The 25,540-nt window shown below is 37.7% G+C and overlaps 5 protein-coding genes across 5 annotated transcripts; all 5 read right to left on the reverse strand.

Moving 5' to 3' along the window:
* Positions 1–587: 587 nt before the first annotated feature.
* LOC137731577 (regulator of G protein signaling 1) lies at positions 588–4,827 on the reverse strand. Its single transcript, XM_068470716.2, has 11 exons — positions 4,570–4,827; positions 3,931–4,051; positions 3,749–3,812; positions 3,560–3,644; positions 3,285–3,358; positions 3,011–3,202; positions 2,266–2,354; positions 1,921–2,159; positions 1,497–1,621; positions 1,231–1,352; positions 588–1,109 (listed from the first exon to the last, which is right to left on the reverse strand). Exons 1-11 carry the CDS (start codon positions 4,644–4,646, stop codon positions 939–941), a joined length of 1,359 nt encoding a protein of 452 aa, XP_068326817.2. The 5' UTR covers positions 4,647–4,827; the 3' UTR covers positions 588–938.
* A 2,442-nt stretch (positions 4,828–7,269) lies between these two features.
* Positions 7,270–8,330, reverse strand: LOC137730784 (protein NOI4-like). The gene is made up of 3 exons (XM_068469744.2): positions 8,122–8,330; positions 7,618–7,839; positions 7,270–7,489 (listed from the first exon to the last, which is right to left on the reverse strand). Exons 1-3 carry the CDS (start codon positions 8,128–8,130, stop codon positions 7,460–7,462), a joined length of 261 nt encoding a protein of 86 aa, XP_068325845.1. The 5' UTR covers positions 8,131–8,330; the 3' UTR covers positions 7,270–7,459.
* Positions 8,331–8,899: 569 nt separating this feature from the next.
* LOC137732171 (uncharacterized) lies at positions 8,900–11,918 on the reverse strand. Its single transcript, XM_068471472.2, has 9 exons — positions 11,712–11,918; positions 11,520–11,611; positions 11,272–11,318; positions 10,907–11,164; positions 10,340–10,400; positions 9,922–10,046; positions 9,665–9,727; positions 9,448–9,572; positions 8,900–9,287 (listed from the first exon to the last, which is right to left on the reverse strand). Exons 2-9 carry the CDS (start codon positions 11,569–11,571, stop codon positions 9,146–9,148), a joined length of 873 nt encoding a protein of 290 aa, XP_068327573.2. The 5' UTR covers positions 11,572–11,611; positions 11,712–11,918; the 3' UTR covers positions 8,900–9,145.
* Positions 11,919–12,313: 395 nt separating this feature from the next.
* On the reverse strand, positions 12,314–19,734 carry LOC137730735 (trans-Golgi network-localized SYP41-interacting protein 1). The gene is made up of 8 exons (XM_068469693.2): positions 19,252–19,734; positions 18,950–19,156; positions 15,313–18,849; positions 14,156–15,017; positions 13,397–14,037; positions 13,022–13,169; positions 12,847–12,928; positions 12,314–12,617 (listed from the first exon to the last, which is right to left on the reverse strand). The coding sequence occupies exons 1-8, from the start codon at positions 19,414–19,416 to the stop codon at positions 12,515–12,517; spliced, it is 5,745 nt and encodes a 1,914-aa protein (XP_068325794.2). The 5' UTR covers positions 19,417–19,734; the 3' UTR covers positions 12,314–12,514.
* A 1,219-nt stretch (positions 19,735–20,953) lies between these two features.
* On the reverse strand, positions 20,954–22,896 carry LOC137730736 (E3 ubiquitin-protein ligase AIRP2). Its single transcript, XM_068469694.2, has 5 exons — positions 22,632–22,896; positions 21,979–22,141; positions 21,802–21,868; positions 21,456–21,699; positions 20,954–21,351 (listed from the first exon to the last, which is right to left on the reverse strand). Exons 1-5 carry the CDS (start codon positions 22,709–22,711, stop codon positions 21,135–21,137), a joined length of 771 nt encoding a protein of 256 aa, XP_068325795.2. The 5' UTR covers positions 22,712–22,896; the 3' UTR covers positions 20,954–21,134.
* Between the last annotated feature and the right edge of the window lie 2,644 nt (positions 22,897–25,540).

The raw sequence follows: 25,540 nt of genomic DNA on the forward strand, positions 1-25,540 counted from the left end.
ACACTCCTCACAACTGTATTTTTCTTTCTAAATATAGAAAGTTTGGATTGTAGAATGATAAATTTGGAGTGCAAATAACAATTCCCTTTGGGAAAACTTGTTTATTTTATTTATTGAAAAAAATATAGTACTAGTTTCCTAACTTTCACTCGGATAAAGGATCTTCGTCGGATTCTCTTTGTGAGGATCTTGGGAATCCTTTAATCATATACGTTCATCTTACATCATACGGTCAGTTTTTATTAGATACTGTTTATATTTAATTTAAAATAAAAAAATTTACAATGATTTTTAACCGCACGATATACAATGAACGAATGTGATATGAGGATCTCCAGAATCCTCACAAAAAGGATTCAGCAAGGATCCTCACTCCTTTGACCCTAGTTATACATGAGCCCTTGGCAAATACTTAACTGCAACTGGTTTCCGTATCGCTCTTCTTTTAGTGTTCCTCGTCACATGATTATAGTCGTGATTAAAGATCAAGAAAGAAGACCGCATGAAACTTACACGCAAGTTCTTCCCGAGCCCTTGTTATGCTTCCTCTCCATAACTAAAACATGAAGATCACAACAGCTGGAAACTACTTGTAGAATCATTTTTTCAATTTTTAGAAGGTAGTGTAACTCATAACATATCTGAAGAGGTGGTATGTACAGATCAAGTGACGCTACGCCTTCATAAACTAGCTACAATCAAACACTTCTTCATGTGTCCGGTAATCGCCAAACAAAAATATACTATACTTTCATGAAACTTCCATATCTTTTCTTAATCTTCAGTTAGTTTATACCGTCCAAGCGATAATGTTGTCGGAAGCAGAATCTTCACTCAACGATAGCATACCTTTGTGGATCTAACAAGCTTCCAGTTACCATATTTTTCCATGATGCCTGGCTCATTGTAGGCCTTGGTGCTGAGTGTTACAGCCAAAGTCATGATTCTTGTTCTTGGTGAAATGGATCATCAACGCCATGTACAGAACTCAACCTAGGCGTGGGAGAGGGGTTCCAACTTGTCATCTGTTCCAGCTCATGAGATCTCATACTGGCTTCTTCTTTGAACTTCATGGAGTATATAGATGACCAGAAATCTTTTGCCAAGTTCTTCAGAGGGTAAAAAAAGAGAAAGAAAAGCTTAGAAATCAATCCACTATTCCACTGTAATATTAAACTAAATAGAAGTCAGTTGAAGAAAATTTTTTGGAGCCTGAAATATTCATCCTACCGTTTTCATCAGCTGTATCAGCTCATTTAAAGCATCGTTAAAAAGATTTGGTTGTGCCAGATTGGAAGTAGTCAAAATTGCTTGTCTGCTTCGGTGAGAAATGTTCACCTCCATTGCTGCACCTGTATGGTGAAATTGGAACAAAAATGCCCCCACATACTTGTGAGACTTAACTCCTAGTTCGTGTGAGACTAGGTTGAAGACGGTAAATCATATCTTTAAGCAGCAGAACAAAAATGTTGGCTTTCACTGACAAAATCACAAACCTGCAATTATGTATTTGTCAATGATATGCCGTGCCATGTAAATCCTTCTTACAGGATCATCCGCTGGTATTTTACCAAGTTCATGCACTTCCTCATAAAAATGGACACTCTCCCCTGCCAAACAACTGTGATTAAGAAGAACAATAGAACAAAATAAATACTCCACGTGATCAATGATTTATTCTTTATCTCAATTGTCCGTGCAGAAAATAGATACCACTGCAAGTTTTTGATAGAAAAATGCATAATCTTTGAAGGTTCCATTTGGCTGGATAAAATTACTTTCAGCCTTTGGGCAATTCATTATTTCTTTTCAGTTAGCTTCAGGAGAAAGTCGTGTTCTGTACTCAAGAGGATATTTCAGCATAATAATTATTATTGCAAATGTATTTTAAAATATGTAACTTAGTGAAAAAAGGAATACCTGTTTGCAAATTCCATGAAGGACTGACGGAATATTTTGTTCATAAGAAGTTTATCAAGTGGTTCATTAGGATCCACCACAGGTGCTGGTTCCCTTGGCAATAGCATTCCACTGTTAGGTATGCCCAGAGCCTTACCCATTGTCTCAAATGATAGGGGCTCCCTTTTCCTCAAGCTGATTTGTGATAGAAGAGGTTGTGAACTTGATATCGAAAATAAAGCTAACACAAGAATGCTTGCCTATCACATATACCTTAGAAATGTTAGCACACGCATAACACGTAAGTACTTTTACACTGGTGCATAACATGAAAAGGTACTACTACTACCAGATGATAAATCATACCGTAACTAAGAGAACAAATCTAGAGGCAACTTGAAGCCCCGAGATATCATCATGAATTTCATTCAAAATGTAAGCAACAACCCATACTCCTGGAAGCAATAAGGAGAACCAGTCAAAAGCCGGTCAAACAAGTTGTACTGATTCAATTAACCATATATTACTGCTATATTGCAGCCTTCATCATCTTACAAGAAAGTTAAGAATCAATGACGCAGTTTTCAGTAACATGATAGTTTCTTCCACGATATCTAAGAGCAGAAGTAAACTAGCCTCTTTAGCAGCCAAGGAAACAAATGAAAATGCTAGGACTATTGTGCCTTCCTCTTTTTCAAGATTAATATGGAAGCACGAAACATTAGTAGAGATTTTTTATGTCATGCCTAAAACATTTATTTCGACTCCTATCAGAGAAACAAATTGCAGGTCAAAGTGTATAGTTTGATTGCCATGTGAGGCAGACAATTAGTGAGGTCCAACAAATGAGTACATCCGCGTCTACTATGTTTTCCCTTATGAGTTATGAGCAGGAATATACAACTTTATGTGGTCGAAAGCCCCCCACAAACTTTATGACAGAGATACCAATAAGGCCTATACAACAAGACTACATTTGGGACCACTTGACATTCAAACTAAAGAAATCTAATCTGAATTGGATTAAGATGAACACCCTTCACTGGAAAAAATTTGGAGTATCATTTTTGATATTCATCGAACAAACCAAAAATAGATCACCGTGGTGTACCAATTGAAGAGGCTGAGACAAGTATTCCCTGCCAGAGGTCTCTAAGTTCGTCAAACCTGAACTCTATATGCCGAATAGCCCCTGTGAATCCTACCAAAATGGCAACATATAGTGCGTGGAGGGACATGTCTGGGATGATCCACTGAGCTCCCATGTGACATCGATGATTTAGAGGCTCTTTGATGTGGATCACTACAAATCATATAAGACACCGTGTAAGACACAGGCCTCCGGAGTAGATATCCCAAGTAGAAATCAATTCAGAGAGCCTTACAAGCAGCCCAAGCAATCCATGGCAAGAGAATTAGTGGAAGAAAAATATAAGATCTGATTGGTGGTAGACACCTCCTGAAATTTCAATTGCATATAAGTGTAGCACACAGGTTATCAATAAAAACCAATACAAATGCAACCTAAATCTCTTTCTTAATTGGTTTTGGTTCCGCAGCTTAATTTTCTGATTGAATACTTGGCAAGTTGCAGCCCAATTGTAATATTGAGCTTTACAATTCAACATTGATTTCTTAAGTATGTAAAACATATGCTTACTTTACAAAAATGTAATACAGTTGAAAGGCCTGTGATATGCGGCAGCTAAGTAGTAAACCAAAGCCAAGAGGAGCTCCAATCCAGACTGAAAGAAAAAAAGATACTTAAAAGAGTACACAAGACTAAAGATATTCACAAACGAGAAACTGTAAAATTAACTTCAAAGTCATGATAAAATCAGTATACAACCTGCCCAAAGATAGCAAGACTGCCACCAATATGTCTTCTCGAATTTCAGAAAATTGAGAGACATCTGCAGGGAAACATGCTTTATTTATAAATGGTAACAAAAGATTCCCATAACACAACTTATAACAGAAGTTATTAAGAACCATATTGATGGATTATTGAACATAGAAATCGATAATCACCACAAGCGACAACAAAAGGTTGAAGCTGGCGTAAATTTGAATCACTGGAATCCAAAAGCTACTGCGTTTCGGAAGAGGAATTTTGTGAACGGCAAAGGGTAAGATTGCCCGTGAAAGAAGCCTGAAAGAAAGAAACCAACCATACAAAAGACTGGAGTTATTTTATGAGCGAGGTTTGTTCAGCATAAAAGTATAATAATCACAGAATAACTCAAAGCACATGAACAAACAAATCAGCATATATAATCTGAAAATTCTATAATTTCTTTCCATTCATTCACTATGAACAATGAGGTCAACAACTTTGCTTATCAAACTTTGAACATCAAATAGTACTTCTATCCAAACTAATTAACTCATAGAAAGCTAAAGGCTACAAATTTGGATACCCTATTGCACCCTTTCACATGGATATTTCAAATCTTTTGCTTTAACTCAAAATTCTCTCTGATACATTAAATCAAACAGATACCCAGCAAGCAATATGTTACAAGATTTCACCCAATCTAACTTCCCCATCAGCAAGAGCATCAGAATCCCAAAACCCCAAAGCAAACTAATTTGAAAAAACCCAACAAAACCTATTAAACTGTGATGAATTTAATCACATAAAGACCCACTAGAGCCAGAAAAACTTACAGAATGAAACAGACGGCGGATATGGCGACGGCTAAGTAGTCGCAGGCACAGCCACCTTCCACTGCGCAGCTTGCCATTTTCTTTGCATTTGGGGTATTCGGGTTCACCCAGTACGTTTTTAGGATCCGAAATCAGAAGATTTTAGGACGCCCCGCCCACCAAGTCATCAGCTTCGAGGTGCGTCCTTTTTCTGTGCAGTGCAAGCCATCGAGAAATTTTTCCAAGTGACGGGAACACCATGACACGTGGTGTTCCCTCACACATTAGGATTTAATTTTTTATATTTATTGAAATATAAAATTAAAAAATATTCAAGATGTCAAATCCTAATGTGTGAGGGAACACCACGTGTCATGGTGTTCCCGTCACTTGTAAAAATTTCTCCAAGCCATCGGACAATGGCAGCTTGGCTTTCGCACATGATGTTTGGACCAGTAGGGACCACAGTGGAAATATTGTTTTCATTTGTTACAATTCGAAGACTCTAAGGCTGCATTTGTTGCATCGAACTGTTTCGGATTATACTAGATTCAAAGACTAAGTTGGATTGTAGACTAGACTAAGCTGGACTGATTTAGTAAAGCGTTTGGTGCAGCGTTGGACTAAGAAGCATGATTGCAATATTATATTATTTTATATTAATTTAATATATATTAATTAATATTTTATTATTACTTTATCTTTTTCCTTTTTTTTTTTTCTTTCTAGAATCAGCCTTCTCCAATATCTGTAATCTTCATTTTTCACTCCACCTCTCTATCTCCCCTTCCCTTTTTCCCCATTTTTGTATCTCCGCCTCTCCCTCCTATTTCCCTTTTCTCCCCATTTTTGCCCCACCTTTTTTTCAGGGTCATGTTTTTCAGAAAGACACAATCTTTGAGAGACCCACAGGAGGGAAAGAGAGAGATATCGAAATCAAGGGTTGCTTTCATGCATGTTTTGGTTCTTCCAAAAACAAAAAACGCAAGAGTAATACGATGTCCTCTATGAGTTTGTTCTTGCATCTTTGAGAGACCCATATGCAGTGTCTCACTCCCCTCTTTTTTTTTTCTCTCGCTTCACCTCTATGCTCTCCCATCGCTCTCTTTGTATTTCTTTTTTCTTCAGATTTGGTACCTGTATTTTCTGGGAAAATCATAGTTTGGTCAAGAAAAATCACTCACAGTCACGACACTCATGCTAAAGTTTTCAATCTTGTTGACGGAAGAATCTGGGTCACCATGAGACCCCTTTTTACCGTCGTTCGGGTCAACCCAGATGGCCAAAAACCCCAAATCACCAACCCAGATGCCAAAAGGGCGCTAGGTTTACCAGACGACAGAGATCGACGACAGTCGTTTCTGGTTTGGTTAGTGGAGAAGGGAGGGTTGATGCTGCTCATGCGGGTTTGAGCGACGCTACTTGCAGAAGAGGGAGATGGGACTAGCAATCCCGTAGTTTTTGGGGATCCTCGTTAAGAACTTGTAGCGAGGTGAATAATCCGAGCGAGTCCGACCTAAGCTCATTAAATCTAATCCTGGTGCAGACCAAACAAGGGACTACAATCTAGTCCAGTCCAGTCCCCCCTAATCCGGTCAAACAAACAGGCCCTAAGATTGCAAGGGGCTCGTTAAAAAGCCATCTCATCACAAGGATAATGTTTTAGTGCCTAATAAAAACCTAGATCCTCTCCGTATCATTTTGATGAAAATCTTAGGAATTCGTGAATTATGTCCATTCATCATGTATTATGTGGTCAATTTTTATTAAGTAATGTTTGTGTTTAATTTTAAATAAAAATATTTAAAAAAACTTATGACCGCACGATGTATGATGAACGGACACAATTTACAGATTCTCTAAATTCTCACAAAGAGGATCCGACGAGGATCCGAATTTTAATAAAAAAGTGTTTGCGTGTTTTTTTGTTTTTAAAAGTTAAAAAAAAAAACCTAATTACGCAGTCATTATTTTTTTAAACAAAAACATGTGTTCAAATATTACTGAGCAAAATCAAAAGGTACTCATTAATGAGTATCCAAATTTTATCCATCGTGAAAACAACACACCAAGCTTATGTAAGTACCAAGGCCATCATTTGGACAAATTTTTAAGAGCAGTTTTACTCACCACAATTTAGTGTGGTATATGTTCACCACCCTATTTATCACTGTTAAAGAGATTTATGTAGTAAATAGGCATAAATCTCAAAATTCAAACTCATCTAACGGTAATAAATAAGGTGATGAGCATACACCACACTAAACGGTGGTGAGCATACATCAATGTGTATTACCGGCAGAATTTGAAACTATCTGATTAATTGGCTTGTCAAATCATTCAATATCAATAAGTATATTCACACATTATTGACTACCGCATTTGTTCATCTTATTAATTCCATCACTACATTTACTTAAATAATTGTCAATAATATATCGATATATTTGTCAATGAAAGTTTATGCGGAACTATTAAATGATGTGGCACCATGCAACTGGTAAAGCAATCTGACTCAAAATTTTCCCCCGTCTCAAATACTTGGAGTCTAATTTTTTTTTTTTAAATATGATCGCACGCGTGATATCCCGTAACGAAAGAATTTTTCTATGATTTGGCCAAGAGTACTTGAAAATGTGATCTAGAGGTGACTATTACAGATTTGTCAACCAGTTGCATTAGCATTCAACAGATTGGGCAAATAAAATAAAACAAAACAGCTAATGAAAAAAATTAAATAGTATTTCATTATTCGTTCCTCAATATATCGCTCCCCTTGAAACGGAAAAATCAAGGAGTAACACATCAAAATTGAAAAGAAAAAAAAAATAATAAGGATCAAGGAATAAGAAGAACAATATTGTTTTCTTGTCGTGCAAGATTCTTTCGAATGAGTCAATGGGCAGAAACCCTAAGAACCGCAGCAAATAAGCCACTTGTTCTGCATCCACAAAGTGTAGGTAGATAATTAGTTGTGATATACATTCAATTAGGTTAATCAGAATTTAGAGATATAAACAGACTTAATTTGTTAAATAATTAGGCATGGATATTAATAATTATTATTACCTTTTTGGGGTGATTATTATATTTGTCACTTTTTTTACGGGAAGCATATTTTTCTGGTGCTGCTGCAACATTAATCAATGGAGTTCCACCAGACTTTCTGTCGTCTCTGGCCTTGTTGAATATGACTGTAAATCCTTCAGCCGATGCCGGATCGTTCACGTCCCACTCCCCAAATTTTGGTAGAGGTCCCCCTCCCCCTACTGACGCCCTTCCCTTCTCATACTACAATTTATACAGTAAGCAAACAATGTTATTCATGGAAACAATTTCCTGTGTAATAATCACACATTTGATCTTTCTGTGACTTTTGGACTTCGAACGTCCATTTTTCTGTATAAGATGGATCGTCACTCACGTGTTATCGATACAAAATCTGTCATTTTTTAAAAATCCTAACACACGTACGTCTCGTGCACAGATGATAGAAAAGCAAACCCTACATCTCTAAGATCAGGAAAACAAGATTTACAAGACATGAAGGAAAAAAAAATAAAAAAAACTTACCGCTGCCATTGATGGGTAAATCTGGGGAGATTGGAATCAATTCACAGAGAGGGTTTAAACTTCAAAGAATCTGAGAGATTAGGAGTTACTGTTTGATTGAAAAGAAGGGATTAAGAGAAAATATATAAAGGGAAATTAGAGAGTAAAAAGGCAGAAAAGGATAAGGTCGAAGGGTTCGGTATTTCCTAGATCGAGTAGGCGCCCACTCAAATCGGACGCGGGAACAAAACTTGCCGTTTGAAAAAGCGCGTTTTTGGTCAAAGGCTGCTGCTGCTTCTTCTGCTTAATTATCCAAAACGCTGGCGTCCCTATTAATTTGATGATTTCTAAGCAAACCGCGAATAACCACGGCAGCTTTTGCGGGAAGGGGATGTACTCGTACCCGTCACTGCGTTTCCAAACTTCGAATAAAGCTGTTGCAACTTGCAACACTACTCGCGGTTTCGATTCTTGTTTTTATTGGTCAACGACGGTGCCAAAAATTAGATTAAACAGGTTTTTGTTGGTTAATTCATGTTTAATTTTGTTTGTTTTTATTTGAACTTGTTTGGATTAACAGCATTTTAACTACAATGTTAGAAGAACTTGGCATGGATATACCATAATCATAGCGTTCTATGTCAATCATACAATATCATGAAGAGACAACTGATCGAGTATTGATGTCTTTGCGTCATCTTAGTTGCTCACCTCAAAATTTTAGTTTTACTAGTTTTACATCATTAAGTTTTTTGATGGCATAAAAAAGATGACAAAAGTTCTTTTAAAAGTACACAAATACGTTAAAAATAATGGAATTGACTGGAGTACATACATGGTACGAAACACCGACAAAATGAATCAAAACTTGCACAATATTCGCGTGGTTATGCAAACGTGCGTGCATTAGTTTTGTTTCAACTTTCTTCCTCACAGATAAACAGAAGTAATACGTTTTAGTAATAGTGCCTCACTAGCTATACATTCCCCAAGTTACAAGACAAATTATGTACATTTTCTAGTAAGGGTGACAGTGGCAGTCTTCTCATATCTTCCGTGATGAATCTGATCGGTAACGCCATAACATCCCTCCAACCAAATTGTTGACTGCATGAGAAGCCATTGGCACGATAAGGCTAGAGGAGACGACGGTTGCATAACCATACACAAGACCCACAAAAGTTGCCCTGAAACACGTTTTAACGCAAAATCATAACTAATCTTCAATGCAGTTTCATGAGAGTTCATCGAAATAATTATACGTGACATGAAATGAAAAAAGAAAAACTGTCTAGCAATGGCATGAATGAACCATTTCTGAAGTGTTAGAGATAAGAGGATAAGTACCAAACAGCGAAGGAATACTTTCGGCCACTGCCCAGGTGTAGAACACCAAAAATGATGGCGACTACCAAGGCGCTCCTCCAATTAGATCCAAAAAGTGGTAGCAAGGCACCCCGAAAAAGAATTTCCTGCCCGTCCAATGCACGATGAATTAATGCAAAATTAGCTGAGCAGAGAAGAGTTGAACAATACTACAATCTGTTTACAAGTATTAGCTAACCTCACTGACCCCGGGCAAAAATGCAACGATTATGTAATCGAAAGGTTGAAGTGATGTAAGAACCTAAATTGCAGGAAACAATTTGTGTCAAAGATGCAGAATCAACTATGGACGACACTACCAATAAAAGGGGATGTTTTCAAGCAGCAATGTGGGACTGAATTATTATATTGACAGAGACAACTATTGACTGCAAATCCTTTGTGGTAACTCTTCTGAGTCCTTGCAGATATACAGCTAGAACAGAAAGTAGATACCTGCTGATTGGCTGCTTCGCTGGACTCCGCAAAATCCGGCCATGTCTTCAATAATAGATATCGGCTAAGTGATATCAGAATGACCAATCCTGAAATCAACTGAAGATGCCACACCTCAAAATCAACTGCACCCGATGGGAGAAACAAGTTATGCTTTTGAAACTAATGAAACAACTAAATCCAGAAAAAGACATTAAAATCGGAAACATAAAGGAAAACACAGAAGAAGGCAATAAAAAGTATTGTGCTGTAGTATAAGACTTGGGACTGAAACAACCCACTCTAGACAAATCTTGCTTCAGCAACAGCTTACAGACTGTCCTTGCCAAAGATGCAGTTGTTGCTTCTAATCAAAGAGAAAAAGAATAAAATTTTCACGGGGAATTCTTGCATCGAGATAGTATGTGAATGTTCATACATGGTACTTCCAATGAGCAGTCAAAGACAGGCAATCCTTCCATTGATGCAACATGAGATGCCTGCAAGTTGCAGATAAGATATAAAATTTAAAATGCAGATTACTTGCCAAGTTAAGCAAAACTCCAACCATATTTTTCTGTTCCTTTTACAAAACCTGAAAATAACATTATACTCTAGAGTAGAATGTCTTAACTATTAACTAAACTCGAGCCTCGGTGAAAAGGTTTCAACTTTTAATTTATAATTCAGGTTCTGATGGAAGATGTGTATGGTCATGACTAGTCGACGTTCATGGGAAAACATATTGATTTTTTCAGACAAAATATGAACTTTAGCACATAAAATAATCAGAAACAAGGACAATTGTGTCACAGCATGATGTTTAAGAAATTTCAGTGCAGCATGTGCGTTCGACAAGGTCCAAAATGTATATCCTGGTCTACAAAACAGACTGGCCTACGATCCTGTTCTCAACAAGGTAAAATAGGACAGTGAAAACAGTTGATTTGCGTGAATCGAAAATTTGAAAGAACATCGATTCAGGAATACACTAAGTAAATCCTACCTGTCGAATAATTATACCCAAAGCCGCTATCAACCCGGATGTAACAGTGCAAGCCTGAAGCACAGCACCTCTGGAAGGGAATGCAACCGGTTCCTCTGCAGCTAAATTAACACAAGATTCCACATTCTCGTCATTTTTAACACAATCATCTTCGGAAGCAATGCTCTTATCTGCTACCTTTTTTCGTGCCTGCCCGTCCCTTCTCAATTTCTTCACCGAATTCTGACTTGCAAAAGCTCTCGGGCTAATTGCAACTCCCTGCCAAAACAGAAACACACAATTGAATTCACATCATAACAAAATCAAAACCCAACTTCTACACACCAAATACTGTACAAAAAACAAAATATACACGAAATTCTCACACTACATAATTTGGGAGGCAAAACTTTGTGCACGTCAAACTTCCCACCTGAACAAAAAGGTTCAAACTTTATACTACCAAATCAAGAAGCATAATCATAAACTCCAATACAGAAGGCCAATTTTTCAGTGTACCGGCCGCATGGCGATACAATTCTACTCAAATTATACCACCACGTGACTTGTGTTCTCGATACCATAAAAATTTATCCGAAGAAAGAAATAACTTTAAGTAGTGTAAAGGACTAACCAACGAAGATAGAGCTTCCCCAACTCAATGGGATCACAGAAAGGGAACCCATTGGCCAATTGCAGGCCACAGTCCAATCCAAAATTGGTTTCCTGTAAAAACCCAGTTTAGGAAATGAAATTTCGGTTTAGATTTTATTCATTTGAGCAAAAAAAAAATGGAAGTTGAAGATTTAACGAGCGTTTTACGAACCAGTGAGTAAAATTATGGAGTAAAAACGGCTGCTAAAAGCCCCGTGCTTTACAGCTAAAGAAGCAAGGGAGCGACCGGAGCTTCAAGTCCCAAGATCGAACAACCAACGACCACCACAACTGCTGCCACGTGGATATTTGAAGACAGACAACAAACAAGGGATATCCTAAAGTTGAAAGCCGGTACAACACCAGGGATGGATCCTGTATGTTTTTCGCAGAAATGTTCTCGTGTACCATCATTTATCTGCTGATGTGCTTTTGATGTTATAATTTCAATCGTTTGATGCCAAATAGAATGGTGAATAACCATAAATCTTTGATCATTAAAGACTTGCATGCACGGATACATGTTGATAATATAAAAATATGTATTACCTTTTTCCTATATGTTTGTATTATTAACAACGAACATCATCATGACGGTGAATCCGTACCATGAGTTATTCTCGTGTCATATCACACGAATAATTTTTAGAAACACGATACATCAAATGAGAAATTCCGAATGTTGAGAAGTGCGTCTGTGTTACTGGATTTACGACAGAGATATGAGGTTCACTGAGTGTCGTATACCAAACTACTAGGATGAAACAAAACAAGTAACAAAATGTGGAAAAATTTCCACCTGCGATTTGATTCTCTGCAACCTAAAAAAATGTGATTGCATCGAATTTTATAGTTTGGGGATGGGACATATATGCAAAGCGAAAGAAATGAACGGCAAAAGGAAATGACGAAATGTCTGTCTATGATACAATTTGGTTGCACACCCTAATGAGGGACAACCAGAGACTTGATTGGTTACAAAATGGTTCCCAGCAGCCACAGATGCAAGAAGAGCCAGTAGACGATAAGTCCGAGCCTTGCCCTCGGGCGACTCATCAAAACCCGCCCACCAGATACCCTGCGTATATAGATTAGAAAAACAAATAAGAATCAAGGTGAAACATAGGAAATGTGGCAGACTGCATTGATCAAAACAACGGCTAAATATGCTGTGTTAGATGTTAGGCAGCTACTAAGGTTTTCGTGTAATAAGGTTTCAGAAAAACAAGGTGAAAGGAAGAAAGGATTTTGATGTTTTCCACCGCGACCCCCTTCTCTATATAACAAGGTTAATCTCGGGAGTTTACCAAATTCCATCTATTCGATCTGCAACCAACTTTCCTTGTCTTGGAATGAGACCAGATGCATTGAGAGACTTGAATACATGACCTGGAAAAGGACAAGAAAATAAAAACAGAAGGAAATAAGTTTTACCATGCCTTAAAAGTGTTTGGAACGATAGACAAATCATAAAGTGCACACCTTTGTCCTCATCAGTTTCTTCACTGTTGAGTAACCGGGTAGATTCAGAGCCAATTTCAATTGCCAGATGGTCAGTTGAACCCTTTCGCATAGTTCGCACATGAGCTGCTGATTGGACAGGAGATATCCCGTTCTTTCCATGTGATCCCTGAAAATTTTGATTAAACTTCAACTCTTACAGGTCTCCGTACAAAAAACCACAACTGATATTGTTCGGCATGCAACTAACAATAGGCACACCTACTATTTTTTGCACCGTAAGACACCTCAACTTAATTGGAAATTTTAAAGCATATATCAACATGTTCAAAAGGAGTCAAATGGTAACGACGCAGAGAATGGAATTATAATGGAATCATATAAATGAACATTTACCCCATCTTCAATTTCAGATATCTCTGAACCGGTAGGCAACGAAGGTGCTTCAAAGATGCTCCTGTCCTGGACAATCTCTGACTGAGCAGTCCTTCCTTGAAGTGAATTAACCACAGTCGATAATTCCTCCACAATCTTTTGGCTCTCTCCCAACTTAGTACCAAGTTCCTGGGCTTTTGATTTTGAACTTTCGGATTCCAGTTGTAAAGCCCTAACCTGCTTCTCCAATACTGATAGAAGTCCCGTCACACCAGAAGATTTCTGGTCTCCTACTAAATCATTACCTCCTGACATATCTATAATTTTTTCCAAACTATATAAGAGCAGAGACAGTTCATTTTTCATCTTCTCTCTACTTTGTCTATCTCCATCATAACTTTCAACCTCCTCCTTCAATTGTTCAATTTCGAGATTCCTAGTCCCAAGAGTTGACTGCAGCTCATCATTTTCATAAGACAACAAGTTTATCTGATGCTGAAGGTCAGTAATACTATCAATAACGTAAAATAGTTTATTCACATGAGATGAAATGTGGGGCTCCAATTCTCCTCCTAGTGACTCTGGCATAGGGATTTCAATCCCGCTGATCTTGTCAAAGAGGATTTTGATTTCAGATGCTGACAGGAGTGAGTCTTCCGCCTCTGAAACAAGCAACATGAATAAGTAAGTCATTAGAGCACTTACAGTCATTACAACATCAAAGTAAATATGTTCAGCAACATCAGAAAGAGAATAAGAAAGCAAAGAGAAGATATTCACCTTGTTCCTTCATTGACAAAGCATTGCGCAGTGATAAAACTTCAGCCTCTTTTTCGTTAAACTTATCCTCTTTGGATTGATAATCCTCTAGTCTAAGTGCCAGCTTACTGCATGAATTCTGTAATGCTTCTACATCAGCATCCAACTTGGAAATCCTATTTTGTCCAAGATCCCTTTCTTCAACAGCTTTCTCAACAGTCGTCCTCGCTTCTGTCAGTTTCCTCTGCAAATCTTCAATTGTAGAGGCTGCCACTTTACTTGTGCTCTCAAACTGTTTAATCAAAGCTTTAACTTTTCTAATAGAAATGGACAACATTTCTGCGGTTTTCCCATATTTGCTGCCGTATAGACCTTGCTCATTGGTTTCTGTGGTCTCTCCACCAATTTCTCCTGTTTCTGGGAACAGATACTGTTTCAATTCTTCAAGCTCAGGAACAGAGCTCAGTTCAAGTAAATTGTTCTTGACTTGAAACTGAAGTTCTCCAGTAGCATCAGTACAAGAAGAGAGTAGAGAGTTAAGATCATTTTCTAAACTGGCTATTGTATCCTCCTGTTCCTGTTTACTTATTTCCAGATTAGTTGCTTTTTCTTTGACAGACTCCATGTTCTCGGACACAGTGATTACTTCATCCCTTATTGCCTGTAGATTTCTCAACAGATTTGCAATAAACTCATCTACAGAAGAAGAGAAGCGTTCAACATTTTCTGCAAGAATATTGTCTCGCAACTGAAACTTTTCTGCAGTCTTCTTCAAATATGAGGACATATCAGCATCGGAAACACTGGCCTCACCATTATCCTTTTCAACACTGTAAATGTTGTCAAGGCCATCTGAGAAAGACTTCGTCACATATAAATCTTCCTGGAATAAGTAATAAAAGGAGCTCATTAAAACAAAGATAAAAAATATTCAGTCATTGGGAACACATCACAGCGACATTCTAATTATAAAGGAGTTTGGTTTTGTCAGAGCCAAACATATTCTTCCCGGGAAGAAGTAAGAAATTGACAACAAAAAGAGAATATAAAAAGAAGAAAAAGGAAAGCTCAAAATGCAAAATGGATTCTGGTCCACCAGCATCTGCATGGCATGCACAAAAGAAAAAATAAAGTGAACCGTAAGGAACAAAACTTTCTCCACAGAAAAGCATATATACCTCCAACACTTGGTGTCTTTGCAGCTCTTCTAAATTCATGGAAACACACCGGTCCTTTATATTTTTTAGAATGAGTTCCATATCTTTCAGGCCCTCAAATTTCTTCTCGAAACATCTTTTCACAGTGGACAACAGAGTTTCATCCTTCAGTAACAGGTGAAGATTATGTAGGTGACCACTTTGCTCTATGGACCTGCTTTCTGTGCTGCCATTAGTTCCAGACAACTCTTCATTGCATGTATTTAACTTGGAATTAAGAGTAAATATTTCTTCTTCAGCATTTTTCTTTTCACCTTCAAGTACAGAAATATCATTCTCAGCCTTCAGCAATGCATCTTCCAGTGATTTTATGGTTGCCTGGGCATCTGCTACCTTGTTATCGTGGAATCGAGCTTCGTCTTGCAGTTTCTTTAGCTCACCCTCTAAACTGGTCCTACCAATTTGAACTTCATTGTTTTGTTCAATGAGTAAAGAAACATTGTCCTGTACCTGCGATAGGGAATCTTCGAGTAACTTTATGGTCTTATAGGCCTCTGTTAGTTTGCCAGTCTGAATATCAACTTCCTCTTTTACTTTCTCTAGCTCTGTCTCTGCAGCAGCTCTACCGGCTAAAGCTCCCTCTTTTTCACTGACAAGCACAGATATATTATTTTCTACAAGTGATAACGCCTCTTCCAGTGACTTTTTTGATGCACAAACCTCACCGTACTTGCTAGCTTGAGACTCAGCTTCCTCAATTGCTTTCTCGAACTCTTTCTCAACATTGGTCTTACCCACTTCCATTTGCCTCTTTTGTTCAACAAGTTGAGAAATATCATTCTCTGCAACTGACAACTCATTTTCCAGAGACTTTATAGTTGAGTGAGCTTCTGCTAACTTATCAGCCAGATCATTGGCATCCTCTTTTACTTTTCCCAATTCTTGCTCTGCTTTTTCCTTCGCATCCTGACACTCATTTATGTATCCTGAAATGAACTTCACCTTCCCCACAGGCTCTTCAAAAACTGGATCGACAGGAAGATCAATGCCATCAAGAGATTCGATTACTCTCTGTAACATGTTATTGCTCTCCAATAAGAACTGTTCGAGTTGATCCCGTTGTTCCTTCATTGTAACTAGATCAGCATCTAACTTTGGGATGCGATCTACATCAGCAGACAAACTACTTATCTTGTCCCTGCATTCAGCAAGTGCCAATTGTTCCTGCTGTAACTCAAGCTGTAACTTCTCAATTTCCGATTTCTTTTCATCCAAACGATGTTTCAAGTTTTCCCTGTCTTGAACCAGTCCCTTACCTTTCTTGACTGCCATGGATAACTTCTCCCTTAGCACAGTATTTTTCTCCTCTGATCGTTCAAAATCTCTCTGCAGGGTCCCCTTTTCCTCGTTCAAAACTACAAGTTTTTGAGAAACATCCCACAACTCATTCGATAGATTATTCACCTCTGACCTCACCAGAGTCTCCTCTTCTAGTAAAGTCTCACAAAGCATCAATTTCTGATCTCTTACATACAGGTGGGTTTGAATTGTTTCAAACAATTCAGCATCAACCTTTGGAGAATCAAGTGAGGCACTACTCTGTTCTTTTATCTTCCCAATGCATCTGTCAATTAGCAACGCAGTGTCCGAGGAAGGCTCATAGACCTTTTCATTGTCCACTACAACTCCAGACACATCGAGTAACATTCTGACCATATTGGCCTTCTCTGAAGACACCTGTTGCTCTTTCTTGACAATCTCTTGGTGATCGGATGTCAGATTGTCCAGCTCTGCTTGGAGATATTCCTTTGACTGCAACTCAGCTGAAAGTGAAGCAGTTAAGTCTTCAATATTTTTACGCGCCACTTCTTTAGTTGCAGTAATTTCATCACGCAATACAAGTACTTCCTCTTTGGCCCTACGAGCCTTCTCCAAAGACACCTGTTGCTCTTTCTTGACAATCTCGTGGTATTCAGATGTCAGATTGTCCAGCTCTGCTTGGAGATATTCCTTTGACTGCAACTCAGCTGAAAGTGCAGCAGTTAAGTCTTCAATATTTTTACGCGCCACTTCTTTATTTGCAGTAATTTCATCACGCAACATAAGTACTTCCTCTTTGGCCATATCAGCCTTCTCCAAAGACACCTGTTGCTCTTTCTTGACAATCTCTTGGTATTCAGATGTCAGATTGTCCAGCTCTGCTTGGAGATATTCCTTTGCCTGCAACTCAGCTGAAAGTGAATCAGTTAAGTGGTCGATATTTTTATGTGCCACTTCCTTAGTTGCAGTAATTTCATTGCGCAACATAAGAACTTCCTCTTTGGCCTGAGAAAATGATTCCCTAAGCCAATTCACTTGATACTCTAAATCAGAAGATGAAATAACTTCTGGTAGATCAATTGCATGCATAGCATCTCTCAAGTTTTGGAATTCAAGGGAAATGCCCTTGAGTTTATCATTTTCATCCGAAAGCCACCGAAGTCTCTCTAGAATATCCATAGACTGAAGTTCTTCAGGTACACCGGTCTGAGACATAACCTCCTCCAAACTTTCAATGATTGCATTCTTCTGGGATACTATTTCTTGTAAGGATGCAATCAATTTTTCACTTCTAATCAATTCCTCCTTGGTTAACTCAGCAGCTTCAAGTGCACTTGACTTCTCTTGCAATTCAATCAAACATTTCTCAAGCTGACTTGTTTTTTCAGTAATGGACTGCTTCAACAAGTCCCGTTGCTGTACCAATGCCTTCCCTTTTGTCACGGCCATAGTAAGCTTCTCTCTGGTATTAGCGCACCTATGCTTCTCCTGCTCTAGTTCCATTTTTGTTTGTCCTAGAGCCGCATTTACCATCTCAACTATTCCTTTTTGATTTTCAAGTTCTTCAATCAATTTCCTATTTTCATCCTCCAGATGGCTCAATCTTTCAACAAACTCTGCTTCCTTTCTTTTGTGCTCAAGTAACTCATCACGGGCAGCAGTGAAGATCCCCCCTAACTCCTGCGAGTCAAGATCTGACCTGGCCTCCGGTAAACACTGTCTAAGTTGCTCAATTTCAGAAAGCATCCCTGTCAACTTTTGAATTAAGATCGAAGTGCCTTGCTCAACATGTGCTAATTTTCCACCTATAGAACCATCCACCATTTCTTGTTGATCAACAACACCCTTAAGGGAAGCCAACATCCTGTTAGTCACAAATTCAACGTGTGTATCCTTCTCAATCTGAGCCTCAGATGACACTTCCACAGACATCTGAGCAGAATTCAAAAAAATTGATACCACATCATTCAATACCGAAAACTCATTGACCTTGGCATTGAGTTCCTCAATCTCTTGATCCTTCTTAAACACAACTCCTTCAAGCTCTCTCACTGCGGCCTCAGTCTGCACCTGTTTTTCCAACGCCGTCTTAACAAGTCCAGAACATTCATTTATCAACTCAGTCCATCGGGTATTAACAAAATTACCGCTTTCGCCAATCGAGGGCTGTGGATCAGTGAAAGCATTGAGCTGAAACCGAAGACTTGCTATTTCTCTGCCAAAAGCCTCTCTTTCTTCCTACATTTTAAAAAACAACAACAACCAACAATCAATACCAAAAACACGAAAATGCCTCGAAAAGCATCAGTCTTTTCGATTGAATAAAACAAATACCAACCTCGAATTGGCGCGCTAAACTTTCCTTCTCGCTAACAGTAGTCTCCAGCAAAAGCCGCAGGCGATCCACCTCATCCATGGCGTAATCCTCCGAGCAATCGACGAACTCCTCTTTCCCCGAATCCTCCGTCACTTTGCCCTTATCTCCCGGAACCCTGTCATCGTCGTCTTCGACTCCGTCCGCCGCCGGCGACCCCGACCCTAATTCCTGCAATTAAAACCGATACCATAGCTATTATGCACCCCCGATTGAATTGAAACGGCACCGTTTCGCAAATTGCAATTCCAGAATTCTCCGCTTACCTGATTCACCGGCTCGGCGACGTCGTCTCGAATCACATTCGAATCCTTGGCCAAACCATTCGGAATTGGACTACCCCGAATCGCATGATCTCCCTCCGCCTCAGCTGCCGAGTCCTCCAGAACCTGCTTCAAGCCAGGTTTCTCAGACATCGGAATGGCGCGCATAAACCAATCCCTCCCTCCTCAGCCACAAGGCCCGGATCCGAAACCCAACCGAACCGGAGTATTCAATCCCCGTAATCCCTAGAAATCAATCAGAGAGCTCCGAAATGATCACCGATTGAGACCAAAACCCTAGAAATTTGACCTGTGGAATCCGGTAACAGTTCAAAACGTTGGATACGATGAATAAGGACCACCGTGGGCGGTGTCTCTCTGATCCTGCAGACTGCGGAGCTGACTGTAATTTTCCCACGTTACCCCCTGCTCTGGTTTCTCCCACCAATTTTATTTTTATTTTTCTTTTTATTTATTTTATTTTGTGTTTTGATCTTTCCGTTATGGTGCAGTCAATGGCTACCGTTACTACACGTTTGGTGAATTACACTAAACTTTTACCAAATTATTGAACCCGTCGAGATCTCTACGGACACAGGAAAGTCGCAAGATTAAAAAATTTGGACTGCTCAATTTAAACCTCGCAGTCCTCGTTAGTTCATTTTATTAGCTCATCTCATTTTTGAACTTCACTCTCTCTTTGAACGATCAGGATTTCCGATTCTGACTGTTCAGTGTAGAGTGATCCGGAGAGGATCTCAATTCATTACTAAACTACTACTAAGCTTTCAAGGTCAATTTTCATTTTTACCAATTTACCATGATCATAACCTAACGTTACTAATACATTCAACATAGGATATGTAATATGTCATTTCGAAATTAACAAAAACAACCTATGAATAAAGAGTTAAATTACATTCTCACTCTTTTTTGTCGAACTATCAAGTTAACCGTTACTTTTTTACGCAGGCAGAGTCTACCTTTCACTTGTTTGGATGCTAATCGATAGCTCTGTCATCCATTTCTTATCCCTCACTATATATGGAAGATCGAGTTTTCTTTAGAGAAAGCGTTACATGTTAACTTGACGGTTAGATGGAAGAAAGAGACCACAGCACATAGTCTGATTTCATTTCATGTATAGGCTGCCAGAGCACATTATCTGCTTCTGCGGTCCATCCACCCACTAACCCCGTCGAGGGCTTCGAGTCATACTTAAAGATGTGCTCAACAGGAGGCGATAATTGTTTACCCTTGACGTATCCTACGTCCAATCACATTAATGCTCTACATAATTAAAAGGCCAAGAGTCGTCGAGTTTTTTCGAGCTTTGACCGTTAAATTCAGAGTCAAACCTCCAATTATTACCTCAATTGAAATTGACAACCTAATCTTTCTTTTAGAAAATTAACTATATGAACTATTTAAAATCAGCCAATTAACCATTTGTCGTAAGATTCAATGAAAATTTATCCAATTTGCCATCAAACACTAGCACGACTTCATCTTCAAGAGTGAATCACGTGCTGGTCACATGACAATATTTGAAGGCAATGTGGATGAAATCTCATCTCTGACCGTGAAAAAAGTTAATTGGCTGATTTCAATTAGTTCAGAAATTAATTTACCAAACAAAAAAATTTGAGAGGTCAATTTTAACTAGAGTAATAGATCAGGGGATCTAACTTATAACAGAACTTGATTCTCAAGATGAAAACTTTGACATCAGTAAATGAAGCAGTATTACAACGACTTGTAAATTTTCGATATGCATAACATTTGAAACCGTTGTTTTGTGTAAAAATCGAATAGAAGTTCCTTACCGAGTTGTATTTACATTTAACAGGAGGGCCTTTTCTATCTCTACACCATTCTTCGTTCTCTTAAAACAAATTAGAATACTCGTAGTACACCAAGAAGAGGGCGTCCGGGTAATCTTTCGGCAGGCTGTTGATATAGAGGTAGAAACGCAACAAGTCCTCTTTTGAAACCGTTTCGGTGTCTACCACATCTTCGTTGCAAGTGAGCACCCATAAGTCTTGAGACTTAACTCTCTTTATATTACCACGGCAAAATGGGCAAGACTCCGACTTTCTACTCCTGAAATTAAACCAGAGCATTGCAAGTGCAAAGAATAAATAACTGTCTAGAGAAACAAGCAGACATGGATACGGATAAGGGATATAGCGAAGGCTTGTACTTACCAGTTGCGGTAGCATTTGATGCACATTGCGTGACAGCAATTAGGCAAGACCACTTTGGTGCAAGGCTCTAAACATATCCCACACTCCTCTTCTCTCTCCCCTTCAGCATTGACAAGGCTACCATCTCCCTTAATCATCTTCTTTCCAGAGCTTTCCATGCTGGGAACCCTAGGATGTCCATCTTTAGAATCATCTAACTCCCCCAAATCCCCGTGCAGCCGCTGAAGAGACGGTAAGATAACGGCTGCAATTCGGTTTTCAACAAAGCAAACTAAGTTAGAAACCTAATCGAGCAAATCACAACCAAACGACATCCAATGATCATAAAGTAGGAAATTCGACATACAATAGAAGTCCCTTATAGAAGCCTTCCTTCCATGAGTTGAAATGCTAGGCCTGCCATCTGTGTATACCTGTATCAAAATAAGACCGGCATGCCCGAATTAGGTGGAGCAACAAAAGTAAATTCCCTTTCCGCATCGATTAACAACGAATAGACTAGAGAGGAAGAAAAGAACCAAACCTTGTAGACAAGTATATGGAAGAAATATAGGTATCTTGGGAGCAGGCAAGTGCATGAGCAATCAAACCATTGCAACAAAAACAGAAAGAGGGGAGCCAAGTGATTGTACACCAATTTCATCTGAAACCGGGCACCGCCTTTGCCTCTCGGAATTGCAGCAGCTCTGCACACGACCAAATCAAAATCAGAACTAGTAACATGTCAAAAGTTGCAAACTTCACAGTTTTATCTGATAACTCTAACATGATCAAGTCAAAACCCAAGAAGAATACCACAACTTTTCTCCCCAGAAGAATCCCAAATCAAAATCAGAATTAGTAATATGTCAAAAGTTGTAAACTTTACATTTCAATCTAATAACCAACCATGATAAAATCAAAACCCCCAAAAAAAATAAATAAATAAATAAACAAACTTGCTCCCCAGAAAAATCCCAAATTGGCAAATTTGACAAAGGGTTTTGCATTTTCTTGCCTAAATTGAAAAATTATGATGTGGGTTGTGATGATCAGATGACCTAAATACAGCTTTTTGCAGTTAAACATAAAAGTAAACTACCCACTTGGGGAAAAAAAGGATATTCACAACCACAATAGGAAAACAGAGAAATTGAAACAAAAACAAAGAATTTCCAGAGGAATAAAGCAACTTACAGAGAATTTGCATGCTGTATATCTGCTTCTAAAGCACTCAAGGACTCCTGGTAAGACGGCTGGTAATAAATCATCTCCATCTCTCTCTCCTATCTTTCTCTAACAAAGAACAGAGAGCAAGAACTCCCCTCTCTTCTCAGAGACTACCAAGTACAAAGATCACCCAGAAAGTTCCCTTTTTTTTTTTGTTGGGTTTTTTCTACTTTCTGCAGGGAGATTAAATAATACCCAGCAAGCACCAAAAACAAACAAACTAACTAAAAGCAGAGAGAGACAGGGACACAAAGGTTTATATCCCCAGGCTATTTTCTCCTTATCTTTTTTCTCAACGGGGGGCGGACCTGAGACCGACCTTTTTCGGAGTTTGCCTGCTTTATACGGTCAGAGCGGCATACGTATTCAGGATAAACTGCGTCTTTTGCCTCCTCATTTAATTTGTGTTCTTACTTCTTAATTATCATAATCTTTTCCTTTATGTATATTTGCTTCTCTTTTTTATATTGCCAAGGTGCCTTTTCTCAGCTTCTTTCTAATTTTTTTTAATCAATGGTATTTACGAATATTATTATGTTTTGGGATAATTATTTTCTGGTTTTGGGTTATTTTATGAATGAATCTTGTTATACAAGCTTGACATAGGATATAAATATATATTATATTCACATTCATTTAAGTCAATTTGATTTTGTTCCAACTAAACAGACGATGAGTATTAGGTACCGCTAGACTAGCAAATCACATATAATTTGTTTTTCTTCATATTTGGTAGAAGTGGGCTTAACTAATAGCATCTTTAACAAGGTAGCATTTGGGCAGCAAAGTTAAATTTGTTAGCCACGTAGAAAATACCTCTTCAGCGGAGGTGGAATCCAATTAGCAAACTAGAGAGTTAGCAACCATTTAGTCAATTGGTACTTCTTCAAGCTAACAAGTTGCGTTTCACAATATATTTTATTCAAAAATATTGTTTAGTAAAGATTTTTAGAATAAAATTTTGGGCCGATGAGGTATAATAAAGTTAAGATATTAATATTTTAAAGTGAGAAAAAAATTTAAAGAGTTAGTTAAAGAATGATTTGGAGTGACAGATTTTAAAGTAGCACAAAAGTGCCAAATGGTTATAGAAACTTTTTGCTATCTCCTTTAGAGATATTCTAAGTTGATTAGAATAATGTGTTCTCCTTTATGCATTAAAGTTTAAATTCTCTTTTCCAAACTTTAGAAGAATTTGGTATAAAATATTATTTCGGCTTTTAGCCAAAATGATCATTGAGATTTGTAGAACTCTTCACTTTGGTCTTTGAGATTTGAAATCAATAAAAGTGGTTCCTGAGTTTGTCTACCATCAATCATTTTGATTATCCCCTGAAAAATCTCTATGAAATGGAGATAAAATGACAAAAATACTCTCAATTTTTGTTAAATCATTTTGGCCTAACGTTTATTAATTTGAGGGTATTTTTGTCATTTTGGTCATTATTTAACAAAAAATTTCATGGAATAACCAAAATAATTGATGGTGGACAAACTCAGGAACCACTTCTATTAATTTCAAATCTCAAGGACCAAATGAGAAATTATGCGAATCTCATAAACAATTTTGGCTAAAAAACCTATCATTTTTTGCAAATGAGGTAATTAAAAAAAAAAAAAAATCCAAATCGTCAATTTCAACTAAGATAATAAAGAGGAGGTCAAACGGAAAGAGGAGGTCAAACGGAAACTTACTCAATGCGTATGTGGGTGTGTTTTTGGTTGTGGGTTTTTATTATATTTTTGTTCAAATTTGTGGGTTTTTATTTCTGTGTATGAGAACCGTTCATCTGCAATCATCTGATGAAAGGGCCCACATTTGGAGGCTTATCCATGGACTGAAGCAGATCATGTGGAGAAACCCATATGGAAAGCAATATAATGAAAAATATTATTGTGGTGGAGATACAAATAAGTCCCTTAAAACTTAATCAACCACTTTCTATCCATTAAAACCTAAAAAGAAAGGGGGTCGAATCCTATCTTATTAATGTGGATATTTTTTTTTTAAATATTTTGGTTTATGTTAATTATATCTAATTATTCTTGCGGCCTTCCTATGATGATTTGACATTTGTTTAATTGTATTGATTTATCACTTAATAATTTTTTTTTTACATATAAGTTAAAAAATTTAAGTTCAAATACAGTAATTTTAATATATTTTTTTATAGCAAAGTCATCGTGTGGCTTAGCATGAATTCTCTACTGATGATCTAATTAAAAAAATAATTAAGAATTAAACTAAACCTAATATTGTGCCATAAAATTAGACATGTTTCAAGTTTCTATAAAAAAAAATCCATTGGTTCTCCTCTATTGCAGTGAATATATCCTTTTTTAAGCAAATTATTCTCGCTAAAAAAAAATTTGACCAAATTATTATTATCATATGGTGAGACTAAGACCTGGTTTGGTACTGAGTTGATTCTGAAAAAAGCTGCTATCAAAAAAAGCTGGGAGCTGTTTTTGTGTTTGGTAAACACTCAGCTTCAGCTTTTTTTCACAGTTTTGGATGAAAAAAAGCCAAAAACAAGAAGCTACAAAACCTAGCTTTGAAAAACTGGCTTTTTTTCACATCTGTTTTACATAAAAGTTTACCAAACACTCTAATACTGCTTTTTTTTTCTTTTCAAAAGCACTTTTACAAAAAAGTTTACCAAACACTCTGCTGCTTTATTTCACAGCTGCTTATTCTCACAGCACAGCAGAAGCAGCTTTTTTTCAAAGCACAGCAATACGAAACCAGCCCTAAGTCTATCTCTTTCTTTTTAATGTAAATAATATCGCTTGTTAAAAAAAAATATTAAGACAGATGGTCTTTAATTTATGGGGCTCTTTCTCCATTTTTTGCTAAATTAGTTAAACCATTTTCA

Source organism: Pyrus communis, chromosome 16, assembly GCF_041283825.1.
Source record: "Pyrus communis isolate YQ-2024b chromosome 16, ASM4128382v1, whole genome shotgun sequence".
NCBI lineage: Eukaryota > Viridiplantae > Streptophyta > Magnoliopsida > Rosales > Rosaceae > Pyrus > Pyrus communis.

Coding starts and splice junctions, on each gene's coding strand:
- LOC137731577 (XM_068470716.2), bottom strand. CDS start 4,646: ATGGCAAGCTGCGCAGTGGAAGGTGGCTGTGCCTGCGACTACTTAGCC. Junction 3,813..3,930: donor ACCTTTTGTTGTCGCTTGTG/GTGATTATCGAT, acceptor GTTTCCCTGCAG/ATGTCTCTCAATTTTCTGAA. Junction 3,359..3,559: donor CTGTATTACATTTTTGTAAA/GTAAGCATATGT, acceptor TTGAAATTTCAG/GAGGTGTCTACCACCAATCA.
- LOC137730784 (XM_068469744.2), bottom strand. Junction 7,490..7,617: donor ATAATAATCACCCCAAAAAG/GTAATAATAATT, acceptor TTGTGGATGCAG/AACAAGTGGCTTATTTGCTG.
- LOC137732171 (XM_068471472.2), bottom strand. CDS start 11,571: ATGGGTTCCCTTTCTGTGATCCCATTGAGTTGGGGAAGCTCTATCTTC. Junction 9,728..9,921: donor GCGAAGCAGCCAATCAGCAG/GTATCTACTTTC, acceptor CCTGCAATTTAG/GTTCTTACATCACTTCAACC. Junction 9,573..9,664: donor TTTTGCCCGGGGTCAGTGAG/GTTAGCTAATAC, acceptor TTGGACGGGCAG/GAAATTCTTTTTCGGGGTGC.
- LOC137730735 (XM_068469693.2), bottom strand. CDS start 19,416: ATGCGCGCCATTCCGATGTCTGAGAAACCTGGCTTGAAGCAGGTTCTG. Junction 19,157..19,251: donor TCGCCGAGCCGGTGAATCAG/GTAAGCGGAGAA, acceptor TTTTAATTGCAG/GAATTAGGGTCGGGGTCGCC. Junction 12,618..12,846: donor GATCGAATAGATGGAATTTG/GTAAACTCCCGA, acceptor CTATATACGCAG/GGTATCTGGTGGGCGGGTTT.
- LOC137730736 (XM_068469694.2), bottom strand. CDS start 22,711: ATGGAGATGATTTATTACCAGCCGTCTTACCAGGAGTCCTTGAGTGCT. Junction 21,700..21,801: donor TTCTATAAGGGACTTCTATT/GTATGTCGAATT, acceptor ACCGAATTGCAG/CCGTTATCTTACCGTCTCTT. Junction 21,352..21,455: donor ATCAAATGCTACCGCAACTG/GTAAGTACAAGC, acceptor GTTTAATTTCAG/GAGTAGAAAGTCGGAGTCTT.